The sequence below is a fragment of the Cricetulus griseus genome, chromosome 4 (assembly GCF_003668045.3).
Source record: "Cricetulus griseus strain 17A/GY chromosome 4, alternate assembly CriGri-PICRH-1.0, whole genome shotgun sequence".
In the NCBI taxonomy this organism is placed as follows: Eukaryota; Metazoa; Chordata; class Mammalia; order Rodentia; family Cricetidae; genus Cricetulus; species Cricetulus griseus.
This window is the reverse complement of record NC_048597.1, coordinates 216,737,665-216,755,846: the sequence shown is the minus strand read 5'-3', so window position 1 is coordinate 216,755,846 and position 18,182 is coordinate 216,737,665. Positions and strand designations below refer to the sequence as shown.

At 55.6% G+C, this 18,182-nt stretch overlaps 4 protein-coding genes and 2 non-coding genes across 8 annotated transcripts; 2 read left to right on the top strand and 4 right to left on the bottom strand.

The window, feature by feature from the left end:
• Window positions 1-10: 10 nt before the first annotated feature.
• Wdr6 (WD repeat domain 6) lies at window positions 11-6,387 on the top strand. Its single transcript, XM_027414580.2, has 6 exons — window positions 11-220; window positions 2,117-4,598; window positions 4,693-4,782; window positions 4,871-4,987; window positions 5,076-5,194; window positions 5,274-6,387. The coding sequence occupies exons 1-6, from the start codon at window positions 121-123 to the stop codon at window positions 5,735-5,737; spliced, it is 3,372 nt and encodes a 1,123-aa protein (XP_027270381.1). The 5' UTR covers window positions 11-120; the 3' UTR covers window positions 5,738-6,387.
• On the bottom strand, window positions 5,911-8,840 carry Dalrd3 (DALR anticodon binding domain containing 3). 3 transcript variants are annotated; one of them, XM_027414583.2, is made up of 12 exons: window positions 8,651-8,839; window positions 8,278-8,573; window positions 7,910-8,163; window positions 7,752-7,831; window positions 7,547-7,675; window positions 7,198-7,271; window positions 7,040-7,101; window positions 6,847-6,929; window positions 6,587-6,763; window positions 6,401-6,511; window positions 6,234-6,302; window positions 5,911-6,138 (listed from the first exon to the last, which is right to left on the bottom strand). In XM_027414583.2, exons 1-12 carry the CDS (start codon window positions 8,813-8,815, stop codon window positions 6,019-6,021), a joined length of 1,620 nt encoding a protein of 539 aa, XP_027270384.1. In that variant the 5' UTR covers window positions 8,816-8,839; the 3' UTR covers window positions 5,911-6,018. The 3 variants fall into 3 exon arrangements, with proteins under 3 accessions (XP_027270384.1, XP_035299858.1, XP_035299859.1); XM_035443967.1 differs by having other exon boundaries at window positions 5,911-6,302; window positions 8,651-8,840; XM_035443968.1 differs by having other exon boundaries at window positions 5,911-6,302; window positions 6,587-6,670; window positions 8,651-8,840.
• A 998-nt stretch (window positions 8,841-9,838) lies between these two features.
• Window positions 9,839-9,918, bottom strand: Mir425 (microRNA mir-425). Its single transcript, NR_105238.1, has one exon. It is a non-coding gene; the product is annotated as a microRNA mir-425 (primary transcript).
• Window positions 9,919-10,278: 360 nt separating this feature from the next.
• On the bottom strand, window positions 10,279-10,361 carry Mir191 (microRNA mir-191). The gene has a single exon (NR_105154.1). It is a non-coding gene; the product is annotated as a microRNA mir-191 (primary transcript).
• A 965-nt stretch (window positions 10,362-11,326) lies between these two features.
• Window positions 11,327-13,079, top strand: Ndufaf3 (NADH:ubiquinone oxidoreductase complex assembly factor 3). Its single transcript, XM_027414584.2, has 5 exons — window positions 11,327-11,869; window positions 11,956-12,151; window positions 12,292-12,358; window positions 12,462-12,562; window positions 12,643-13,079. Exons 1-5 carry the CDS (start codon window positions 11,661-11,663, stop codon window positions 12,754-12,756), a joined length of 687 nt encoding a protein of 228 aa, XP_027270385.1. The 5' UTR covers window positions 11,327-11,660; the 3' UTR covers window positions 12,757-13,079.
• Window positions 13,080-13,111: 32 nt separating this feature from the next.
• On the bottom strand, window positions 13,112-18,089 carry Impdh2 (inosine monophosphate dehydrogenase 2). The gene is made up of 14 exons (NM_001246822.1): window positions 17,967-18,089; window positions 17,490-17,538; window positions 16,889-16,990; window positions 16,714-16,788; window positions 16,051-16,257; window positions 15,591-15,678; window positions 15,321-15,520; window positions 15,146-15,236; window positions 14,966-15,061; window positions 13,900-14,043; window positions 13,670-13,814; window positions 13,436-13,579; window positions 13,268-13,351; window positions 13,112-13,177 (listed from the first exon to the last, which is right to left on the bottom strand). The coding sequence occupies exons 1-14, from the start codon at window positions 18,062-18,064 to the stop codon at window positions 13,156-13,158; spliced, it is 1,545 nt and encodes a 514-aa protein (NP_001233751.1). The 5' UTR covers window positions 18,065-18,089; the 3' UTR covers window positions 13,112-13,155.
• Window positions 18,090-18,182: the final 93 nt, after the last annotated feature.

Below are 18,182 nucleotides of genomic sequence, written 5' to 3'. Positions count from 1 at the left end.
GGCTCCGCTACCTGTAGCTAGGGGATCGGGAGCTCGGCGACGCGGCTCTCAGACGGCTGGTTCTCGCGAGAACGCCGCTCTCTTCTCGGCTGTGGCGGCTGCGGCAGCTTGACGAACGTCATGGACGCTGTCGGGGACTTCGTCTGGCCGCAGGCGACCTCGGAGCTCATACTCCTCCCGGTCACGGGTCTGGAGTGCGTTGGGGACCGGCTGCTGGCGGGTGAGGAGGCTTGGCCCGCTCTCGTCGTGCTGGCGGGCGAAGACGTAGCCGGTCCCCCGGGGCGGTGGCGTCGGGACAAAGGATGCCCCGGGACGGGGACGGGCAGCGGGCTGGGCCCTGGCCGTGGGATGAGGCCGGTTGGGAGGTGGCGGGAACGCGGGCCAGCCCGAGGGGGGCGGGGCTCGGGAGACAGGGCTGAGGCCGTCGTGGCAGCTCCTCCTCAGCTGCAGCCGGCGTGGGGAGGGCGTGGGGAGGGCGGGTGGGGTGCCGTCGCTCCCTACGGGGGGGGGGGGAGGGCATTGCACTCCTGAAGGAATCAGATGAGGTAGAGAACGACGGCCCCAGGGGGCGTGGCACGAGGTTGGCCTCTGGGGAGGGTGAGGCTCCGCCCCCAAAGATGAGGGGCCTGAAGGAGGGTATGGTCGCCAAAAATTGAGTCTGAGACTTCTCCGAGTAGAGCAGTATTGGGAGGGGCCGGGCTCAGGTCCCTCCTGCAACGGTTGGGGCTCTAGGCCAGCCGGGTCAGTAATCACATGACCCAGTGTCTGGTGGTAAAGAACCTAACTCGAAGCCACTAGCCTTGGTGATGGTGGCGGCGGGGGATTCATAAAGCTCCCTAGCACTGACTACTATGCCTCTGGTCAGCCATCGTCAGCCCAACAAGGTTGTGTCGAGGGTATAATGGAGAGTTGATAAGCGGAGGGTGGGGGGAGTGTGTGGGTGCAAATATTGGTTTGCTCCAGTGAGGTGGGGCCAGCAAACTCTTCTGGAAGTGAAATCTGTAGAAGCTGGAGAAAGAGAAGATATGGAGCATTAAGAGAGGAGTAATGTTGCGGCCTCTGGGTTTGGGCTGGGGTGGGCAGTGGCTGGGGATGTTTGCTGGGATGCGGATGAGATAGCGGGAAATGGCTGCAGCGTGGCCAAAAGGAAGCTGCCAGGCCAATTCTGGGAATGTCTGTTGATCTGGGTCTGTGGGCTCTAACACAAAAGGGGTGTAAGAGATTGCCCAGGAAGTGTGAGTTTGTATAGAGGGAGGCACTGGACAAGCCTCTGAGCGTAAGTTAGGAGTGTGGGTAACACAGTAGATGCTGTCTAGGTTTAACCCTCTCAGACCTTGGAGTTGCAGACAGCTGTGAGCTGCCATGTGGGTGCTGGGAATTGAACTCGAGGCCACCAGAAGAGCAGTGCTCTTAACTGCTGAGCCGTCTCTCTTGCTAACTGTACCTCATTCTACCTTCCAAGGGTTCTCTGCTGTCTGGTGCTGTTGAGGCCTTCTAAGCCTGAGTCTCACACAAGGGTTCACCGCTGTCTAGTGGTGAGGCCAGAGCTCCCCTGCCTGTGAGGTGTGGGCTGCTCCTGCCTCCACTCCTGCCAGTGCCTCTGAATATGCACAGGGTTATCGGTTGAGGAGGGAGGGTTGCTGGTTATAGGCTTAAGGTGTGGAAAGGTTGACACAGCCTTTTCCCTGAGGGAGGGAGAGTCATGTAGAGACAGATGAAGCTGAGAATTTGGGGAATAGAGCAGAGTTGGCTTTCCCATCTGAAATGTAACAATGATGGGAGAATTCCTAGTGAATATACGTAAAGGGTGATGGATAGCCAGGCACAATGGCACCGTGCTATAATCTCAGCAGCTGGGAGGCTGAGACAAGAGGATTTTGAATTCAAAGTCAACTTGGGCTGTGTGGGAGAACCTCACCACAAAAACAAGTACCTGAGAAACACATACATTTGAAGTAGAAGTCTCGCTGAAGCTGAGGTCAGGACGTCCTAGGTTTAGTAGGATTTTGTGTCCTTGATATATTAAGTTATATGTTAACAAGTGCTGTGCTCCCATCTTGTCATGGACCACAGCGTTAGGGGAGTGGCTCTGATGTGGCTTTCTACCTCTGTCTAGGTGAGGGGCCTGACTTACTGGTGTACAACTTGGACTTTGGTGGGCATCTCCAGATGGTGAAGCGAGTACAGAACCTGCTTGGCCACTTTCTTATCCATGGTTTCCGAGTGCGACCAGAGCCCAAAGGAGACCTTGACTCTGAGGCCATGATAGCTGTGTTTGGGAGTAAGGGACTCAGAATTGTCAAAATTAGCTGGGGTCAAAGCCATCTTCGAGAGCTCTGGCGCTCTGGCCTGTGGAACATGTCCGACTGGATCTGGGATGTACGTTGGCTTGAAGGCAACATAGCCTTGGCCTTGGGCCACAACTCAGTGGTGCTGTATGACCCTGTGATAGGGTGCATGCTACAGGACGTACCCTGCACAGACAGGTGCACCCTCTCCTCAGCCTGCCTGATTGGAGACACTTGGAAGGAACTGACCATAGTGGCAGGGGCCGTTTCCAACCAGCTCCTGGTCTGGTATCCAGCAACTGCTTTGACAGACAACAAACCTGTGGCACCTGACCGTCGGGTTAGTGGACACGTGGGTGTCATCTTCAGCATGTCATACCTGGAAAGCAAGGGCCTGCTGGCAACTGCTTCAGAAGACCGAAGTGTCCGTATCTGGAAGGTGGGCGACCTCCGGGTACCTGGGGGTCGGGTGCAGAACATTGGTCACTGCTTTGGACATAGTGCCCGTGTATGGCAGGTGAAGCTCTTAGAGAATTATCTCATTAGTGCAGGAGAGGACTGTGTCTGCTTGGTGTGGAGCCATGAAGGTGAGATCCTTCAAGCCTTTCGGGGCCACCAGGGCCGCGGTATCCGGGCCCTAGCTGCTCATGAGAGGCAAGCCTGGGTGATCACTGGGGGTGATGACTCAGGCATTCGGCTCTGGCACCTGGTAGGTCGTGGGTACCCAGGCTTGGGCATCTCAGCTCTGTGCTTCAAGTCTCCCAGCCGGCCAGGTGCCCTCAAGGCTGTGACTCTGGCTGGTTCTTGGAGAGTACTGGCAGTGACTGATACAGGGGCCCTGTACCTCTACGACCTTGAGGTCAAATGCTGGGAGCAGCTGCTGGAGGACAATCGCTTTCAGTCTTACTCCCTGCTGGAAGCAGCTCCTGGTCCTGAAGGCTTTGGACTCTGTGCCTTGGCCAATGGGGAGGGTCTTGTCAAGGTTGTCCCCATCAACACTCCCACTGCTGCTGTGGACCAGAACCTGTTCAGTGGGAAGGTACACAGCCTGAGTTGGGCCCTCCGTGGCTATGAGGAGCTTTTGTTGTTGGCATCAGGCCCTGGTGGGGTAGTAGCTTGCTTGGAGATCTCAGCTGCACCCACTGGCAAGGCCATCTTTGTCAAGGAACGTTGCCGGTACCTGCTTCCCCCAAGCAAGCAGAGATGGCACACATGTAGTGCCTTCCTGCCCCCAGGTGACTTCCTGGTCTGTGGAGACCGCCGTGGCTCTGTGCTGCTATTCCCTGCCAGACCAAGTCTGTTCAAAAATCCTGGGCTTAGAAACAAGGCTATTACTGAAGCTGAGGCCCCTGGAGCTGGTGATAGCAGTGGTGGGTCTGAGAATGTTCCAACAAGGTTAGTCCCAGTATCTACCCTTCATTCTCTGCATGGGAAACAGGGCGTAACCTCAATTACCTGTCACGGTGGCTATGTATACAGCACAGGGCGTGATGGCACCTACTACCAGCTCTTTGTACATGGTGGCCAGCTCCAGCCAGTCCTAAGGCAGAAGGCCTGTCGAGGCATGAACTGGGTAGCTGGGCTTCGCATGGTGCCTGATGGAAGCATGGTCATCTTGGGTTTCCATGCCAATGAATTTGTAGTGTGGAGCCCCCGGTCCCATGAGAAGCTTCATATGGTCAACTGTGGTGGAGGACACCGCTCCTGGGCCTTTTCTGATACTGAGGCAGCCATAGCCTTTGCCTACCTTAAGGATGGTGATGTCATGCTCTATCGGGCTCTAGGTGGCTGCACTCGGCCAAACGTGATTCTCCGAGAGGGTCTGCATGGCCGTGAAATCACCTGTGTAAAGCGTGTGGGCACTGTAACCCTAGGCCCTGAATTTGATATACCCTGCTTGGAGCCTCCTGACTACCTGGAGCCCGGCAGTGAGGGGCCTGGTCTGATTGACATTGTGATTACATGCAGTGAGGACACTACTGTCTGTGTCCTAGCGCTTCCCACAACCACAGGCTCAGCCCACGCACTCACAGCTGTTTGTAACCATATCTCTTCGGTGCGTGCTCTGGCAGTGTGGGGCATTGGTTCTCCAGGTGGCCCACAGGATTCTCGACCAGGTCTTACTGCTCATGTAGTGTCTGCAGGGGGTCGGGCTGAGATGCACTGTTTCAGCCTCATGGTCACTCCTGACCCCAGCACCCCAAGCCGCCTCACCTGCCATGTTATGCACCTTTCATCCCACCGGCTGGATGAGTACTGGGACCGGCAGCGCAATCGGCATCGGAAGGTCAAGGTGGACCCTGAGACCAGGTAATGTGCACTCCCTGTCGTGGCCATGGAAGAAGCTACAGGCAGGTGTCTCCTGGCTTGCAGGCTCCACCTGACAGCTGTGTTCTTCCTGTAGGTACATGTCTCTTGCTATTTGTGAGTTTGACTCCGACAAGCCTGGCTATGGCCCCCTTGTGGCTGCAGCCTGTAGTGATGGAGCAGTGAGGTGAGCACTTGGGGCCAGTGAATGAGGAGACAAAAAGGGTATGTATGAGCTCTTCAGGGTGGGTTCTGAGATGCCTCCCCGCCCCCAGGCTTTTTCTCTTGCAGGACTCTGGGCGAATTCTGCATCTGCTTGCTGAGACTTTCCACCATAAGCGGTGTGTTCTCAAAGTCCATTCCTTCACACATGAGGCACCTAACCAGCGGCGGTGAGCGAGGCAGTCCTCTATGATTGGGTAAGGGCTCCTGTTGTCTTCCCACCCCATTCACTCATCTGGCTGCCCTCTGCTGGCACAGGAGGCTGATCCTGTGCAGTGCAGCTACAGACGGTAGCCTGGCCTTCTGGGATCTCACCACTGCGATGGACCGTGGCTCCACTACCCTGGAGTCTCCAGCACACCCTGGGCTTCCCTACAGTAAGTACCGTGACATCTGTCACCATCTCTCACACAAGGTGAAAGAAGCAGGGCCCTAATAGCCACTCTCTTCCTTCAGAGCTGGGCACTCCCTGCTTGACCGTCCAGGCCCATAGCTGTGGGGTCAACAGCCTGCACACCCTGCCTACACCTGAGGGCCACCATCTTGTGGCCAGTGGCAGTGAAGATGGGTCTCTCCATGTCTTCATTCTTGCTGTGAAGATGCCAGAGCTGGAGGAGACTGACGGGGAGGCTAAGCTGGTACCCCAGCTATGCGTCCTAGAGGAATATTCTGTCCCCTGCGCGCATGCTGCCCATGTGACAGGCCTCAAGATCTTAAGTCCCAGCCTCATGGTCTCAGCCTCCATAGACCAACGGCTGACCTTCTGGCGTCTGGGGCAAGGTGAGCCCACCTTCATGAACAGCACTGTGTACCATGTTCCGGATGTTGCTGACATGGACTGCTGGCCTGTGAGCCCTGAGTTTGGCCACCGCTGTGCTCTTGGGGGCCAGGGACTCGAGGTTTACAACTGGTATGACTGAGTTACCACAGGTGGTTGAAGAACTGAGCGTGGGGCCTGCTTGTAGACGGTGGAGCAGGGATCTGCTGTCTACGTATATGCCCAGTGTGCTCTGAGGAATGAGGCAGTACCATATTGACGTGCAACGCATCAGTAGGGTGCCGCATAGGCGGACCAAGAATATGCCTCACTCTCTTCAGTGGGATAAAACTATTTATTTTGGTTTTAAGTGCCCAACATCTGTGAGGTTTTGTTTTTTTTCCCCGGTTGATGATTTTGTAAACATTCCCAGTTACTGGGCCCTTAGATGTGGCTCAGTGGAGGGAGGCCCAGCAGAGCCAAGCCTGTGTGGAACACTTCACGTACCGCCCTTAGTAGCTGTAGGCGGGCAAACATCTGACCAAAGAGGTGTGGCCGAGGTTCCTGAAAGAAAAGGAACCAGGCTTATCCTCTTGTCTCCCTGTCTTTATCCTGTGTCCCCCACATTCCCCACAGACACCCTTTTGCTGTATACTCACCCCTAGAATGTGCACTCGGTTATAGTATGAGCTGAAATCCATGCTGAGTTGCACCAGGAACTTGCACACCTAGAGACAGAGGTTGAATCACTGAGTTGTTGTCCTGTTCTTGTGTCATAACCCAGAATAAAGAATAGTGTGTAGTGTCTGCCTAGTCTGTGCCTCACCATTTCCGTGCGGACAGTGATGTGGAGCCCTGGGGTGCTGGCCAGGCTCACAGACTGGCTCAGCAGGTCCAGGAAGGGAAGGACACTGTTGAAAAGCAGCAGCCACTCTCCCTGTGGGAGACAAGGGTGCTAGGAGGGCCAGTCCAAGCCTTCTGCCTGTGGCTGTTTCTCAGGACGGACACTCACCTCATCATGGAGCAGTGAGAAGTCCAGGCTGCTCACAAGTGGAAAAGCGGGATACAGACCTCGTTCCATCCCCTGTTTGTAACCCTCGAAGAGTGTGGCAAGGCGGGCACAGTTATACATGACAAAAGTGCCACTCTTTGTGCCCTTTGTGGAGATGGTGCTGTCGGCCAGGAGGAGCTAGGAAGGGGAATCCAGCTGTGGAGGGCATGGGCATGACACTGTCCTCCTCAGTCTTAGTACTCAGAAGCACCCAGGCTTACCTGGTTCTGTGGAGCTGTGCTTAGCATCTCAAATTTGATGGTGGCCACAGACAGGACATCAAAGTTCTTGGTCCATGCTGGATCTGGGGGTAAGAGATACAGGTTGGTCAGTGTATGCAGACAAGGAACAAGGAGTAAAAGTATAAATGACCTGCTCGTACTTGAGGGCACAAGCGGGGTCTTCCAGGTGTACCTTGTGCCAGGTCCCCTCCATGTTTCAGTGCTGAGGCCTTACACACCTGAGCATATCTGAGCCTAGAAGAGAAAGCCAGTGAGCAAGGCCCTAGGGGGAGCCCTTCCCATATCTCAGCTGCCCCTGGCTTTGGTTGGTCTGTCTGCCAACTCACTCACTCGTAGTACTCGGGGGCAGTCATCTGGGTGCCAGGTACACCAGCTACTTTCACTGGGCCACAGACCAGGTGCTTCTGTGAAACAGGGCAAGGGCTCAGCCCAGTTGGTACTACCCTCCAGCCTCCAAGATCCTGCATCTGTTACTTCTCTGTCTGGGTTCTCTCAATCTGTACCCATCAGTTTTAGTGTCTCCCCAAGCCTAGGCCCTCAAGACACAGTTCACCTTCATAGGACCTCTGCACCTGTGACACAGGCCCCTAAGGTCAGTTTGAACCCATAGTCTCACAGGCCCTTTGGGTTTTCAAGGGCCTTCTGAAAACCTTCCAAGTGGTTTACCTTTGACACCAACCTGCTTGTGAGGAGCCTGGTCATCCAACTTTTGCCAAAGCAGATCCAATTTTTGTTGCTGGAATGCCTCCTCACAACTCACCACATGAACAACCATGCAGCCCTCTACACCAGAGTCTGGATCCCCATCCTGAGGAGAGACAGGACAGTTACTACAAAGATGCAGAAAACCAGTTTGGGCAGAGTTCAAGACTGGAGCCACTAACCAGGCCTGGGTAGCCGCCCTCTGGCCAATGGTGCACAGCCTCCTGCAGCTCTGATAGCACAGAGAGCATATCCTCAGTCACTACAGAAAACAGAGAGATGTCAGGAGCTCGGCAGTGCAGAGAGATCCCCCACCCATCCTGGCCTCTGTCCTACCTACCCAAACAGTTGTCTATGCCGGGGTCATAGCCCGCGACAGGTCTCCGCTGTACTAGTTCCTTCAGACACAGCCGGCCCAGGACGCCAGGGGGCAGTGTCTCCTCCTCAGAAACAGAATTAAGTTCTGCAAGCACACAGGTCCTCAGGGTTTCAGTCGAGGTGCTCTTCGAGGCGGTGGGCCAGTCCACCCGAAGTTTCTGAAGGAAAGTTGCCATGTGCGGGTCCCGCACCGAGGGCACTGAGCGCACACATACCCTACAAAGCAAGGGTGGCTGTCTCAGCCTGCGAACCAGGCCCAGATCACCATGACTTACCACCTTCTGTGTCTGTCCCCGAAGGTCAGTCTTTCGCCACTGCCAACGCGCTCACCCGTGAGCTCGCAGCGTCCGCGTTAGGTGATCGGCCACGAGCACAGCACGCAGCTGGCTCAGGCGGAGTGCGCTCGGGTTGCAGCGCAGTGCGGGGCAATGCAGAACAAGTCGCGGGCCTGGCGAGGCGGGCTTGGCGGGAGTAGCGTAGGAGGCCAGGGCCCCGAGCACACGCTCGAAGACAGCGGGGCGCTGTAACTGGAGCGATAAACCCGCGGGTGTTGGCGCGCAGCGCAGCACGGGGGCCACCCCGGGGCCCTGCAGGCAGGTGACCGCACTGAACACGCGTTCCGGCACCTGCGGGCAGATGGGCGTGTGGGCGGACCGGGGTGCGCCTGGAGCAGGCTGCAGGTCCCCGGCCAGCCGGCACCCACCTGCCCGTCCCTGAAGCGCGCCTGTAGCGCGCTCCGCGGCGCCAAGAAGTCTCGGACACGCAGGTGCCGGGCGTTCGTTTCCTTGAACCACACGGGGCTGCCAGGACCCACCGCGGCGTTAAGGGCCTCCAGCGTCTCCCCCACGCCAAGGCGCCCTGTCGCCATGACGACCGGAAGAGTGAGAGGAACAGGAAGTAAATTAACCGTAGAGCTTCCGGGAGGTCCGCCTGGCCTGGCAGGGGCGGAGATCCGGCTGCGGACCCTCCGGAGTGGACCAAGCGCTGGAGCACGCCGAGGGTTCCCTCCCGACAGTCTTTCCTGCATTCGTCAGCCCTAGACCCAAAATCTAGGGCTCATTTTTGCGCCAAGGGTTTTTTTTTCATCGTCACCCTGAATTATTAATTTGGTACTGGGTCTTTGTCACCAGGCTAGACACTTTGTCATCAAAGTTTCACATCTTTGTGCTTATTTGATGTTTCAATTTTTTGCCCCATTTAAACAAGATTAAAACGACAGACAAATTGGCAATGGAATAAGGCTGTATCATTAAAAACACTGGTTTTATTTGGTTTTTTAAGACAGGGTTTCTCTGTGTAACAGCCTTGGTTGTCCCGGAACTAGCTTGGCCCAGTAGGCCAGACTGGGGAGTTGCTCAGAGATCGCAGCCTCTGCCTCTGAGTGCGGGGATTAAGCCTTGGCCACCACGCCCATCTTTCACTAAAGACACTTTACTGCCCACTTAAAAAAAACAAAACAAAAACCCTTGAGTTCTTTCCCATCATTTGCACACCTCTCCTTGATTGCGCTATGTGATGTCTTTATTTGCAATAAAAGTCCAATCAATCTGATAGAATTGCACCTCTTGATACCTGAGGAATTAGTCATCATAATTTCCAATCCTGGTGTTGCCGGCACCTTTGATTGTTCTTTAGATAACTGGCCAGCTTGAGACAATTACATGTGATCATGAGAAGACCCAACCAATCAGAGATCTCAGGTGGAGCACGCTGCTTGGAAAGCCTTCCTCTGTCCAAACGCTTTCATTTCAATTTAACGTAAGTCTCCATTTCCCACAGGAATGAATGAATCCACCTAGTGGACTTTGCTCCGGAGAAGAGTGAAATCTAGGAATAAGAAGGTCTGGCCAGGCTCCTCTCTGAGGCCCTGCTCTGCTCGGGAGGTGCAGAAAGAGCACTGGGCGGACACGACATTCCCGATGGCTTCTTGGGTGCCCACTCAACGGGAGTGATCGTGTCATTCCAAAGCACTTTCCATGCTGTGGGCATGGCTGCTCGCCGGGCTGGGACCCACCGGCGAGTTGGCGATGTGGGTTACTCTCTCCCTCCGGCAAGACGGTTGGGTGGTTTTTCCCCAGGAAGTGAAGCGCTATCTTTAGCGAGCGGCGGGCTGGGCGGCCCTGCGGGACTCACCGCCATGGCGGCCCTGCACAGAGGACCGGGACCTCCCTCGTCAGTGTTCTCCGGGATCCCAGGGGGCCACCAGCCCGACTCTTTCGTCGTCTCTGCCTGCCACCATCAGCCTGAGGGTGCACCTGAGACACGGAGGTTGGAACGCCCAGCTGTCCTGAGGGTAGAGACCACCTCATGTGGGCCAGGGCGCTGCTCAGGCAGGAGAGCAGGGAACGAAATCCAAGCGCAGCTGGAATGCTCTCGAGACAACAGCTGCTTTTGGGATTCCGTTGCCCGCTGTCCAGCCGTTGGAGGAGGGCTCCTGCCCCTGGTCACTCGCCCTGGGGCCCAACCGGAACCCGCCCATCCCTTTGCAGTGGGCCGACAAGTCTGAGGTGTAATCCAGCCTCGGGAGAGTGAGGAGCTCACCTGGGCCCCACAACAATAGGAGAAGGAGGGGGCCGCCCCCGGGACCAGTCCCGATCCGGATTAGATCAGAAGGCAGGATTAGCCCGAGTCCCAGGCAGCAGGGGCCACTGGTTCCGTGACGGGCGGGCTTCGGAATCTGCCCAGAGGGCAGCGGCCCCGTGGGACCCGAGAGGAAGTGAACCCTCGCGTCCACTTCTGGGACACCCCAAGGCTCGGGGCTCTTTGTCCGGTGACGCCGCCAGCTCACGAAGTGCCAGGGGCCAAACCGGCCCGCACAGCAGCGGCAGGACAGCCTCCGCCACAAACAACCCGCTGCAGCCGGCCCTGCTCGAGCCCCACAGCCCCAGCCCCGAGGCTGTCGAGCATCCCGCCCGTCTAGTCCAGCGGACAGACACCGCGACAAAGTTCCCCCGGGCCGGGGCCGGGGTCGGGGCCGGGGCCGGGCCCGGCCGGCGCGCACAGATGCCCAAGCCGCGCGCCCTCGGCCACCCTTGCCCGGCCAGTAGGCCCTAGACGCGGCTCTGGACAGGGGAGGGAGGCTCGGCGCGCGCACGAGAGCGCGCGAGGACGGGGCGAGGCTCCGGGCGCTGGCTCCTGCACGTCGGGTCCGGCTCGGCCCGGTCGGTCCCGCCCGAACGGCTGCTCGAGCACGGCCACGGCGTGCCCTTCCGCTGGCTCTAGCTGTCCGCGGACTTGGAGCCATTTTAAGGAGAAGCCGTCTGGCCACACCCCCTCGCGCTCCCGGGAAGCCAATCCACGCCCGGCCACGCCTCTGGTGGGGCGCCGCGCCGCCGCCAACGGTCGCGCGGGTGACGGTTGGGGAGGGCAGCGATTTCGAGAGCAGCGAGGGAAACCTTAGCCGTCCGCCCCGCCCACGGAGCCCGCTCTCCAAAGCCTGGGATTAGGGCCCTGGAGGCTGGCACCACACCCCGGCCAGGTGTTCCTACCAGGGCCAGGTGCGCCGCTGCCCCGCCCCGGCCCCGGGAGCCCTGAATAATGGCCGAGAGCGCGAGGAGCCGGCCGCAGCTGTGCCTAAACAATACCGGGAGGGCACCCGAGCTGGCAGGTGTCTCCCCACCCTCCCCCAGGGACAGTCGGTGCAGGCCTGGGGCGGGGTGGGCAACAGGTGCTGACACAGGAGCCGCACCGGGGGACAAAGTCTACCCGGACAGATGTCAGCGCCCTCTGTGCGGGCCGAGCTGCGCGGCGTCCTCCGGGCCGCCAGGGGCGCTGCGGCTGCGCTGACACGGACGACGCTGCGATCCCATCACGCCTGCGACCCGGTTACTACGCGCGGGGCAGCCATGGCCACCGCTCTTGCGTTTCGCCACCTGTGCCGAGCGCTACCTTCCCGTCTCTGTCGGCGCGTGGATCTGCTGTGGTGAGCGCCCCTGCCTCGCCCCTCACCTTTCCGTCTCCCCCAGTCGTGCGGCCTAGCCACGAGTCCCTGACCTTAGCCCTCCGCAGGAGGACACCTCGACGGGGCCACCGGCTCTCTCCCGCGGATGACGAGCTGTACCAGCGGACGCGCATCTCTCTGCTCCAAAACGAGTTCCCTCAGGCTGTGTACATCGACAGCTACAACAGCAGAGGCTTCACGATCAACGGAAACCGCGTGCTTGGCCCGTGCGCGCTGCTCCCGCAGACGGTGGTCCAGTGGAATGTGAGCCCCACCCTGCAGTGAAATTTAAGCCAAAAGCCATTCCCTCCTAGCAAATTTAGCTTTATTTTGTGGCCTGTTTAGTATCTCTGTGGGTAGACTGTGTGGATTTGACATGTTGAACGGCCTCTGCTCCCATGCAGGTGGGATCCCATCGGGATATCACCGAAGAGAGCTTCTCCCTTTTCTGGATGCTGGAGCCTAGAATAGGTATGGGGGAGTGGGTAGCGCTGGGTCCTACTAGCCACCTGCCTCAGACCCTCAACACTGGGTTGCAAACCAACACTTAGTTAACCTTCTCCCCCTTCCTTAGAGATTGTTGTGGTGGGCACTGGAAACAAGACTGAGCGGCTTCACCCCCAAGTGCTACAGGCCATGAGGCAGCGAGGCATCGCTGTGGAGGTGCAGGATACGGTAGGTCTAAAGACATGGAAATCCTACCCAGTTCAGGCCTACTTAGCCCAGGCATGCTAATTGTGGTGTTTTCCTTGCAGCCCAATGCCTGTGCCACTTTCAACTTCCTGTGCCACGAAGGTCGAGTGACAGGAGCCGCCCTTATTCCCCCTCCTGGAGAGACCATGCCCACTCTGAGTGAGACTGCAGAATGAAACAGCAGGAACACTTTGCAGAGTGCAGGGGCTCCAGTGCTTTCCCAGCCCCCTGCCTGTTGGCACTTTCAACACCTGTCATGTTTACCAGGATAATAGCTTACAAGTATCAATAGCTGATGTGGCTGTGGACTGGGAGTTTGGAAATGCAAGGGTTAATTGTCTTCCACACAGTGTAGGGTTTCTTGCCCTCTGACAGGGTGGGAAGCAGGGTTCTTACTTGCTCATATGCAGATTCAAGGAGACCCCAATAGCTGTCCTGACCTAACAAGGACTATACTTTTTATGGTGTGATTGGTGTAAAATTACGTGTATCTATTGAACTCAAAGATCAGTTGTCATTTTTTTTTTTTTTCAAAACTTTTATTGAAAAATTCAAGGCATATACTGGATCTCTTTTCAGAAAAGCCGCTTCTCATACCTGTAGGCAGAGACCCATCTGTGAGTTCAGGGCAGAAAAGAGGTGGTCTGAGGCTGGCTGAGATTCCCACCCCAGCACAGGGCTACTTACGAATGAAGGCTGTGGACACCACCTTCCACCTGAGCTGAGGATGTTCTCTTCTCAAACTTGAGTTCCCCAGAGTACATCATGGCTCTGCAGAAGGGCAGGTTAGATGCAAAGGGTCGGAGCTGGCCAGTCCCACCCCCCTCTACTCATGCCCCAGCTACCCAAGCTCACCTGACTTGGGTTAAACTCTTGGCACCAATGTCCTGACAGGAATGCTGGATGCCAGCAATCAAATAAGGGACGAACTTGTGGATAGACCCTTTGTCCTGCACAGCTCCTGAAACTCCTTGGGCCACTTTGATTTTGTCAGCTTCACTGTTGGAATAGGCAAAGAAATAGGCAAAGTTACCACAGGGATAAGACTAAAAGCAGGGTTTGGTGGGGCGACTTGTTTGCCTGTCCTACCTGAAATATCGGTTCTGGCTGCTGAGATGCTTGTCCATGGCATCAAGAGAACCCATACCACGGTACTTTTTTAGCCGGATCCCATCTGAGAAGAAGTACTCACCAGGGGCTTCGGTGGTGGCAGCCAAGAGGGAGCCCATCATGACTGTGGACAGATAAGTGAGCTAGGGCTGAATCTGAGCAGTACAAAAAAGGGGACGCCACTTGGCCCTCAGGTGACTAGGCCTCACCTGTAGAAGCTCCAAGAGCCAAAGCTTTGGCAATATGACCCACATTTTGGATTCCTCCATCAGCAATAACAGGAACACCAAAGCGCCGAGCATACTCAGAAACCTTGTACACTGCTGTTGCTTGGGGCCGACCACAGGCCAACACTGTTGAGAGATGGAACAACAGATGATGTGTGGTGTTGAGATGGGATACAAGGGGTCACTTACAGGACCCAGGAGCTCTGAAAGACACCTATACCAAGTCAGTAGCTGAAAGAGAAGTGTCTGGGATGGCTGCTACTCATCTGCTTTGAATAGTACAAATAGCTGTGACTGCTTCGCCTCTACTGAGTGCACGTGCGCAGGGCCCAATGCAGCCTCAGGCACATGCAGTTTATTGCAACCGGGAAGCCCCGCCCAGCTGGTATCAGATGGGGAAAGAGTACCCGTGCAGTTAGTAGTATTCAGAGGCACCAAGTCAGGCCTAGCCCTTCCTGCATAGTGGGCAGCTCAGGCAAGATTGGGGCAGTGGGAATGGAGAAGAGAGACTCAAGAATTGGTTGTTGAGCCACGCCTACTGCAGAGAATTGTGGGCAGAGCAGGGCCTACCTCAGGAAGGAGGTCCTGCTCTATGAGCACCCTAGGAAGGAGCTGTGATGTCAAGCAGCCCCCAAACCATGGTCTGTACATCTTTTTGCCCTGCCCACCCAACAGCACCACAACCCTGGGAGCTACAGCTACAGTCAACCAAGCAGCCGGGCAGTGGGCAGCTAGGCCGGGCCAGTGCGCCGGGCCGGACTTACTATAGCAGCCCGTGACAGTAGAAGGGCATTTGGGGCTGTGGGACTTTATGTCTGGTGGGATCTTGGGAGCCGCTAAATAAAACAAACAGACCAGAGTTTAGAGAGGGCACAGAGCAGGAGCAAGGAGGCCAGGCTAGGCAAAGAGTGGCAGGTGAGGGGTGACAAGAACTTGTCTTGCTTCCAGCCATGTCACCCATCCAAAAGGCCTGTTTGGCCCTAGAATTGCCCATGTAGAACTCAAGTTCCCCTAAGAGCCGTTGGCCCCAATCAAAGCGTATTTTTACCTTCCTGAGTAATGCAGATGGAACCACACCCCATGCCAACTCGCAGAGCATCCACACCTGCGTCTATGAGGTTCTTGGCTTGAGCAGCAGTGACTACTACAGTGAAACAGAAAAGATAATGAGGGCTCAGGTGGTGAGAGCACAAAAATTCTTACCCACCAGAGTGCTGTCTTCTCTTACCATTGCCTCCAATGACTTGGAGATTGGGGTATTTCTCTTTCATGTATTTGATCATATTGATTTGGAAAATGGAGTTTCCCTGGGAAGAGTCCTAGGACAGGAAGAAGTTTAGCCAGCTACATCATGATATGGCAATCACCCCTACAGGCCCATCCTGCTTCATGTTGTAGCTTACCAAAACCACTACATCCACACCAGCAAGAGCCAGTAAGTCCAGCCTATACTTGTCATCCTCATGAGTACCAATGGCTGCCCCACATAGTAGCTGCTTTTTGGCATCTTTGGAAGCCAATGGGTAATCACGATTCTTCTTCAGGTCTGTCCGAGCAATGATGGCTACCAGCTCATCATTTTCATTCACAATGGGCAACTTTCCTGAAGACAAGCCAGGATGTGAATCAGGACCCTGAATGTTTCTGTGCCCCTTCCCACCTCCAGGACTTACCCTTTTTACTGCGCTGCAGAATTTCATTTGCCTCCTTCAGAGTGATGCCTGCAGGGGCCACCACCAAATCTTCCCTCTTTGTCATGATCTAGATGGGTCATGAGGACAGAAGAGTCAGACCAGGACCTACCTTCCCCACAGGCATCATCATCCAAGAGTCACAACCACCCCTCCAGACAGGCACTCAGTAGCCCTTATACCATTCAAATTAGTGAAATTTGAGTAGGAACACGGAATAGGGAGAAACCTCTCAAAGAAGGAAAAACCACACATGAGCAGAAAAACCCTCCAGAGCTAGCCCCCACTTGAAAGCATGGATGCTAGCACACAGCAGGCATTTTCTCATCAGGGTCCCTACAGGTAGAAGGCATGAAGAAACATGGCGGGGAGATCATCAGTAATTCACACTGGTTAAAAAAAAGGCCTTGAGCCTGGGTTGTTAGACGCTATTGGCACATACCTCCTCCAAGAAACGGTCATGCTCTTCCTCCTTGAGAAAATCAATATCCCTTGAAGAAATGATGCCCACCAGTCGACTCCCCATCCGGCCTGTATCTGTGATGGGGATACCACAGAAGCCATGCCTGGCTTTGGCTTCAAAAACATCCCTCACACGATCCTTGGGGCTAAGGACTACAGGATCAGTTATGAATCCCTGTTCATATTTCTGGAAGAGATGGGGAAAGGTCATTGCATCTTTGGAATCACTTTTATCAACGTCCATGCCTAAGTGTCCTGCATAGCAGTATCCAGAACCAAACCAACCCTTCTAATAATGACATGGGTGGCCTGGAAGCACTGTGCACTAGCTTAAGAAACAGGGTTTTTGGGGCTGGAGAGATGGCTCAGCTGTTAAGAGCAATGACTGCTCTTCCAGAGGACCTGGGTTCAATTCCCAGCACCCACATGGCAGCTCACAACTGTCTGCAACTCCAGGCAGGGTCCAACAACAATGCACATAAAAATAGAAACAATTAAAAAAAAAAAAAGCTTGACTCTTTCTTCTCAGTAACTGAACCCGGCAGTGGTAAGAAAGGACCCTTAGCAGAACAAATCCTCCACTCCCAACCCACTCCACCTCTGTAATTCCCAGGAGACTCTAGCCATGGCTTGTCCTTCTGACCTTTACTTTCCGAACTTCATTGGCCTGGAATTCAGGTGTACAGTTGTGGTGGATGAAGCCAATACCTCCTGTAAGCTACAAGATGAACACACAAGTCAGTAAGTGATGACTACAAGACACAACATTTGGCAGAGATGGCAACCTGCCTTGTCCTCCCATGACCCTCTAGGCTCACCGCCATTGCAATGGCCATTCCAGCCTCTGTGACAGTGTCCATAGGTGAGGAAACCAGTGGGGTCTTCAGGGTGATCTTCTTAGTTAGAGCAGAGGTCAAATCCTGAGGAGATAAAGGACCACACTAAAGGAAAAACACAGCTTATTCCTCAGAGTCCATAAAATGGCCCTGGCTGACCTGTAAGTTCACCAGAAAGATCATTCCATCGACTCTACCCCACTTCCCAAAGCTAATTCTCTTGGAGCTGACATCAACAAATACCAGCACCAGCTGGGAGTGATGACCACACACCTATAATCTCCCCACTTGGGATGCAGAGGCAGGTGGATCTCCGAGTTTGAGGCCAACAGTCAGTGCTACAGAAAAATCCTGTCTCGAAAACAAAGTAGCAACCAGCAACACCTTCCCCACTCCTTGTGTTCACAACCCAGTTCATAGAGTGGGCATAGTGGCACACGTCTACAGTACTCTCAGCACTCACAAGAAGCCAGCGCAGTTTGGGGTCAGCCTGGTCAACATAACTAGTTCCAGACGCGCCACAAAGACATATGAGACGATATCAAAAACAAAGTAGAAAAACCCAGTCCGTTATTACACTCACCACTTGGTCGGCAGTGAAGTCGATATACCCAGGAAGAATGAGAAAATCGCTGTAGGAGGGAATTAGGCAGAACGCTCAGGCTTCCCTCTAACACCAAGAGACTCCGACTCCATATATCCCATAAAGCTCTGGGCTGGGAGTTGTACTGAGCGCGTGTGCCCCAGGCAAGATGGCACTGGGTGGATTAGGGACAGGGGGTCTTTCTGCCAACGAGCTAGCTGTCATTAGTGCTCCTGCACACTGACAATCCCGTATGTCCAGAGAAAGGCTAAGACTCAGTACGGTTGAAACTACCCTTTCCAGGCCGGCCTGGCTCCACACCTGTCAAAGTTATTCTCCAGAGACAGGCCATTCATCCCCTGACCCGTTCCCCAAGTCCGCTCCCAGGAGCTCAAGGAATCCCGCATCCGGCCCCCTCGCCCAGCGTGCGGCCCCTCGCCGCCGCCCCGCGCCCAGATGGGTGCCCCAGACCCGCACTTGTAGGTGAGGCCATCCCCGCAGTTGAAGAGCTGCTGCGCTGTGAGCCCGTCGTCGGGCACGTAAGATGTGCCTCCGCTAATCAGGTAGTCCGCCATGGCCAACGAGGAGCACGGACGCGTGCCTCCGAGGACCGCGCCGCAGAGGCCTCTGCCGTCAGGACCGCGCCAATATAAACCACACGATTTCGTCACTACGCCGTGCGTCGCTGACGCC

What these genes read in the sequence shown, in the direction of transcription:
- Wdr6 (XM_027414580.2), top strand. Translation starts at nt 121, where the DNA reads ATGGACGCTGTCGGGGACTTCGTCTGGCCGCAGGCGACCTCGGAGCTC. An exon ending in TGTAGTGATGGAGCAGTGAG is followed by an intron (nt 4,783 to 4,870) that starts GTGAGCACTTGG and finishes CCCCGCCCCCAG; the next exon opens with GCTTTTTCTCTTGCAGGACT. An exon ending in ACACCCTGGGCTTCCCTACA is followed by an intron (nt 5,195 to 5,273) that starts GTAAGTACCGTG and finishes CTCTTCCTTCAG; the next exon opens with AGCTGGGCACTCCCTGCTTG.
- Dalrd3 (XM_035443967.1), bottom strand. Translation starts at nt 8,815, where the DNA reads ATGGCGACAGGGCGCCTTGGCGTGGGGGAGACGCTGGAGGCCCTTAAC. An exon ending in TGGAGGGGACCTGGCACAAG is followed by an intron (nt 6,930 to 7,039) that starts GTACACCTGGAA and finishes TCTTACCCCCAG; the next exon opens with ATCCAGCATGGACCAAGAAC. An exon ending in TCACTGTCCGCACGGAAATG is followed by an intron (nt 6,303 to 6,400) that starts GTGAGGCACAGA and finishes CTCTGTCTCTAG; the next exon opens with GTGTGCAAGTTCCTGGTGCA.
- Ndufaf3 (XM_027414584.2), top strand. Translation starts at nt 11,661, where the DNA reads ATGTCAGCGCCCTCTGTGCGGGCCGAGCTGCGCGGCGTCCTCCGGGCC. An exon ending in CGGCGCGTGGATCTGCTGTG is followed by an intron (nt 11,870 to 11,955) that starts GTGAGCGCCCCT and finishes AGCCCTCCGCAG; the next exon opens with GAGGACACCTCGACGGGGCC. An exon ending in AGACGGTGGTCCAGTGGAAT is followed by an intron (nt 12,152 to 12,291) that starts GTGAGCCCCACC and finishes GCTCCCATGCAG; the next exon opens with GTGGGATCCCATCGGGATAT.
- Impdh2 (NM_001246822.1), bottom strand. Translation starts at nt 18,064, where the DNA reads ATGGCGGACTACCTGATTAGCGGAGGCACATCTTACGTGCCCGACGAC. An exon ending in ATGACCGTTTCTTGGAGGAG is followed by an intron (nt 15,679 to 16,050) that starts GTATGTGCCAAT and finishes TGACCCATCTAG; the next exon opens with ATCATGACAAAGAGGGAAGA. An exon ending in CATCTGCATTACTCAGGAAG is followed by an intron (nt 14,044 to 14,965) that starts GTAAAAATACGC and finishes ATCTCTCAACAG; the next exon opens with TGTTGGCCTGTGGTCGGCCC.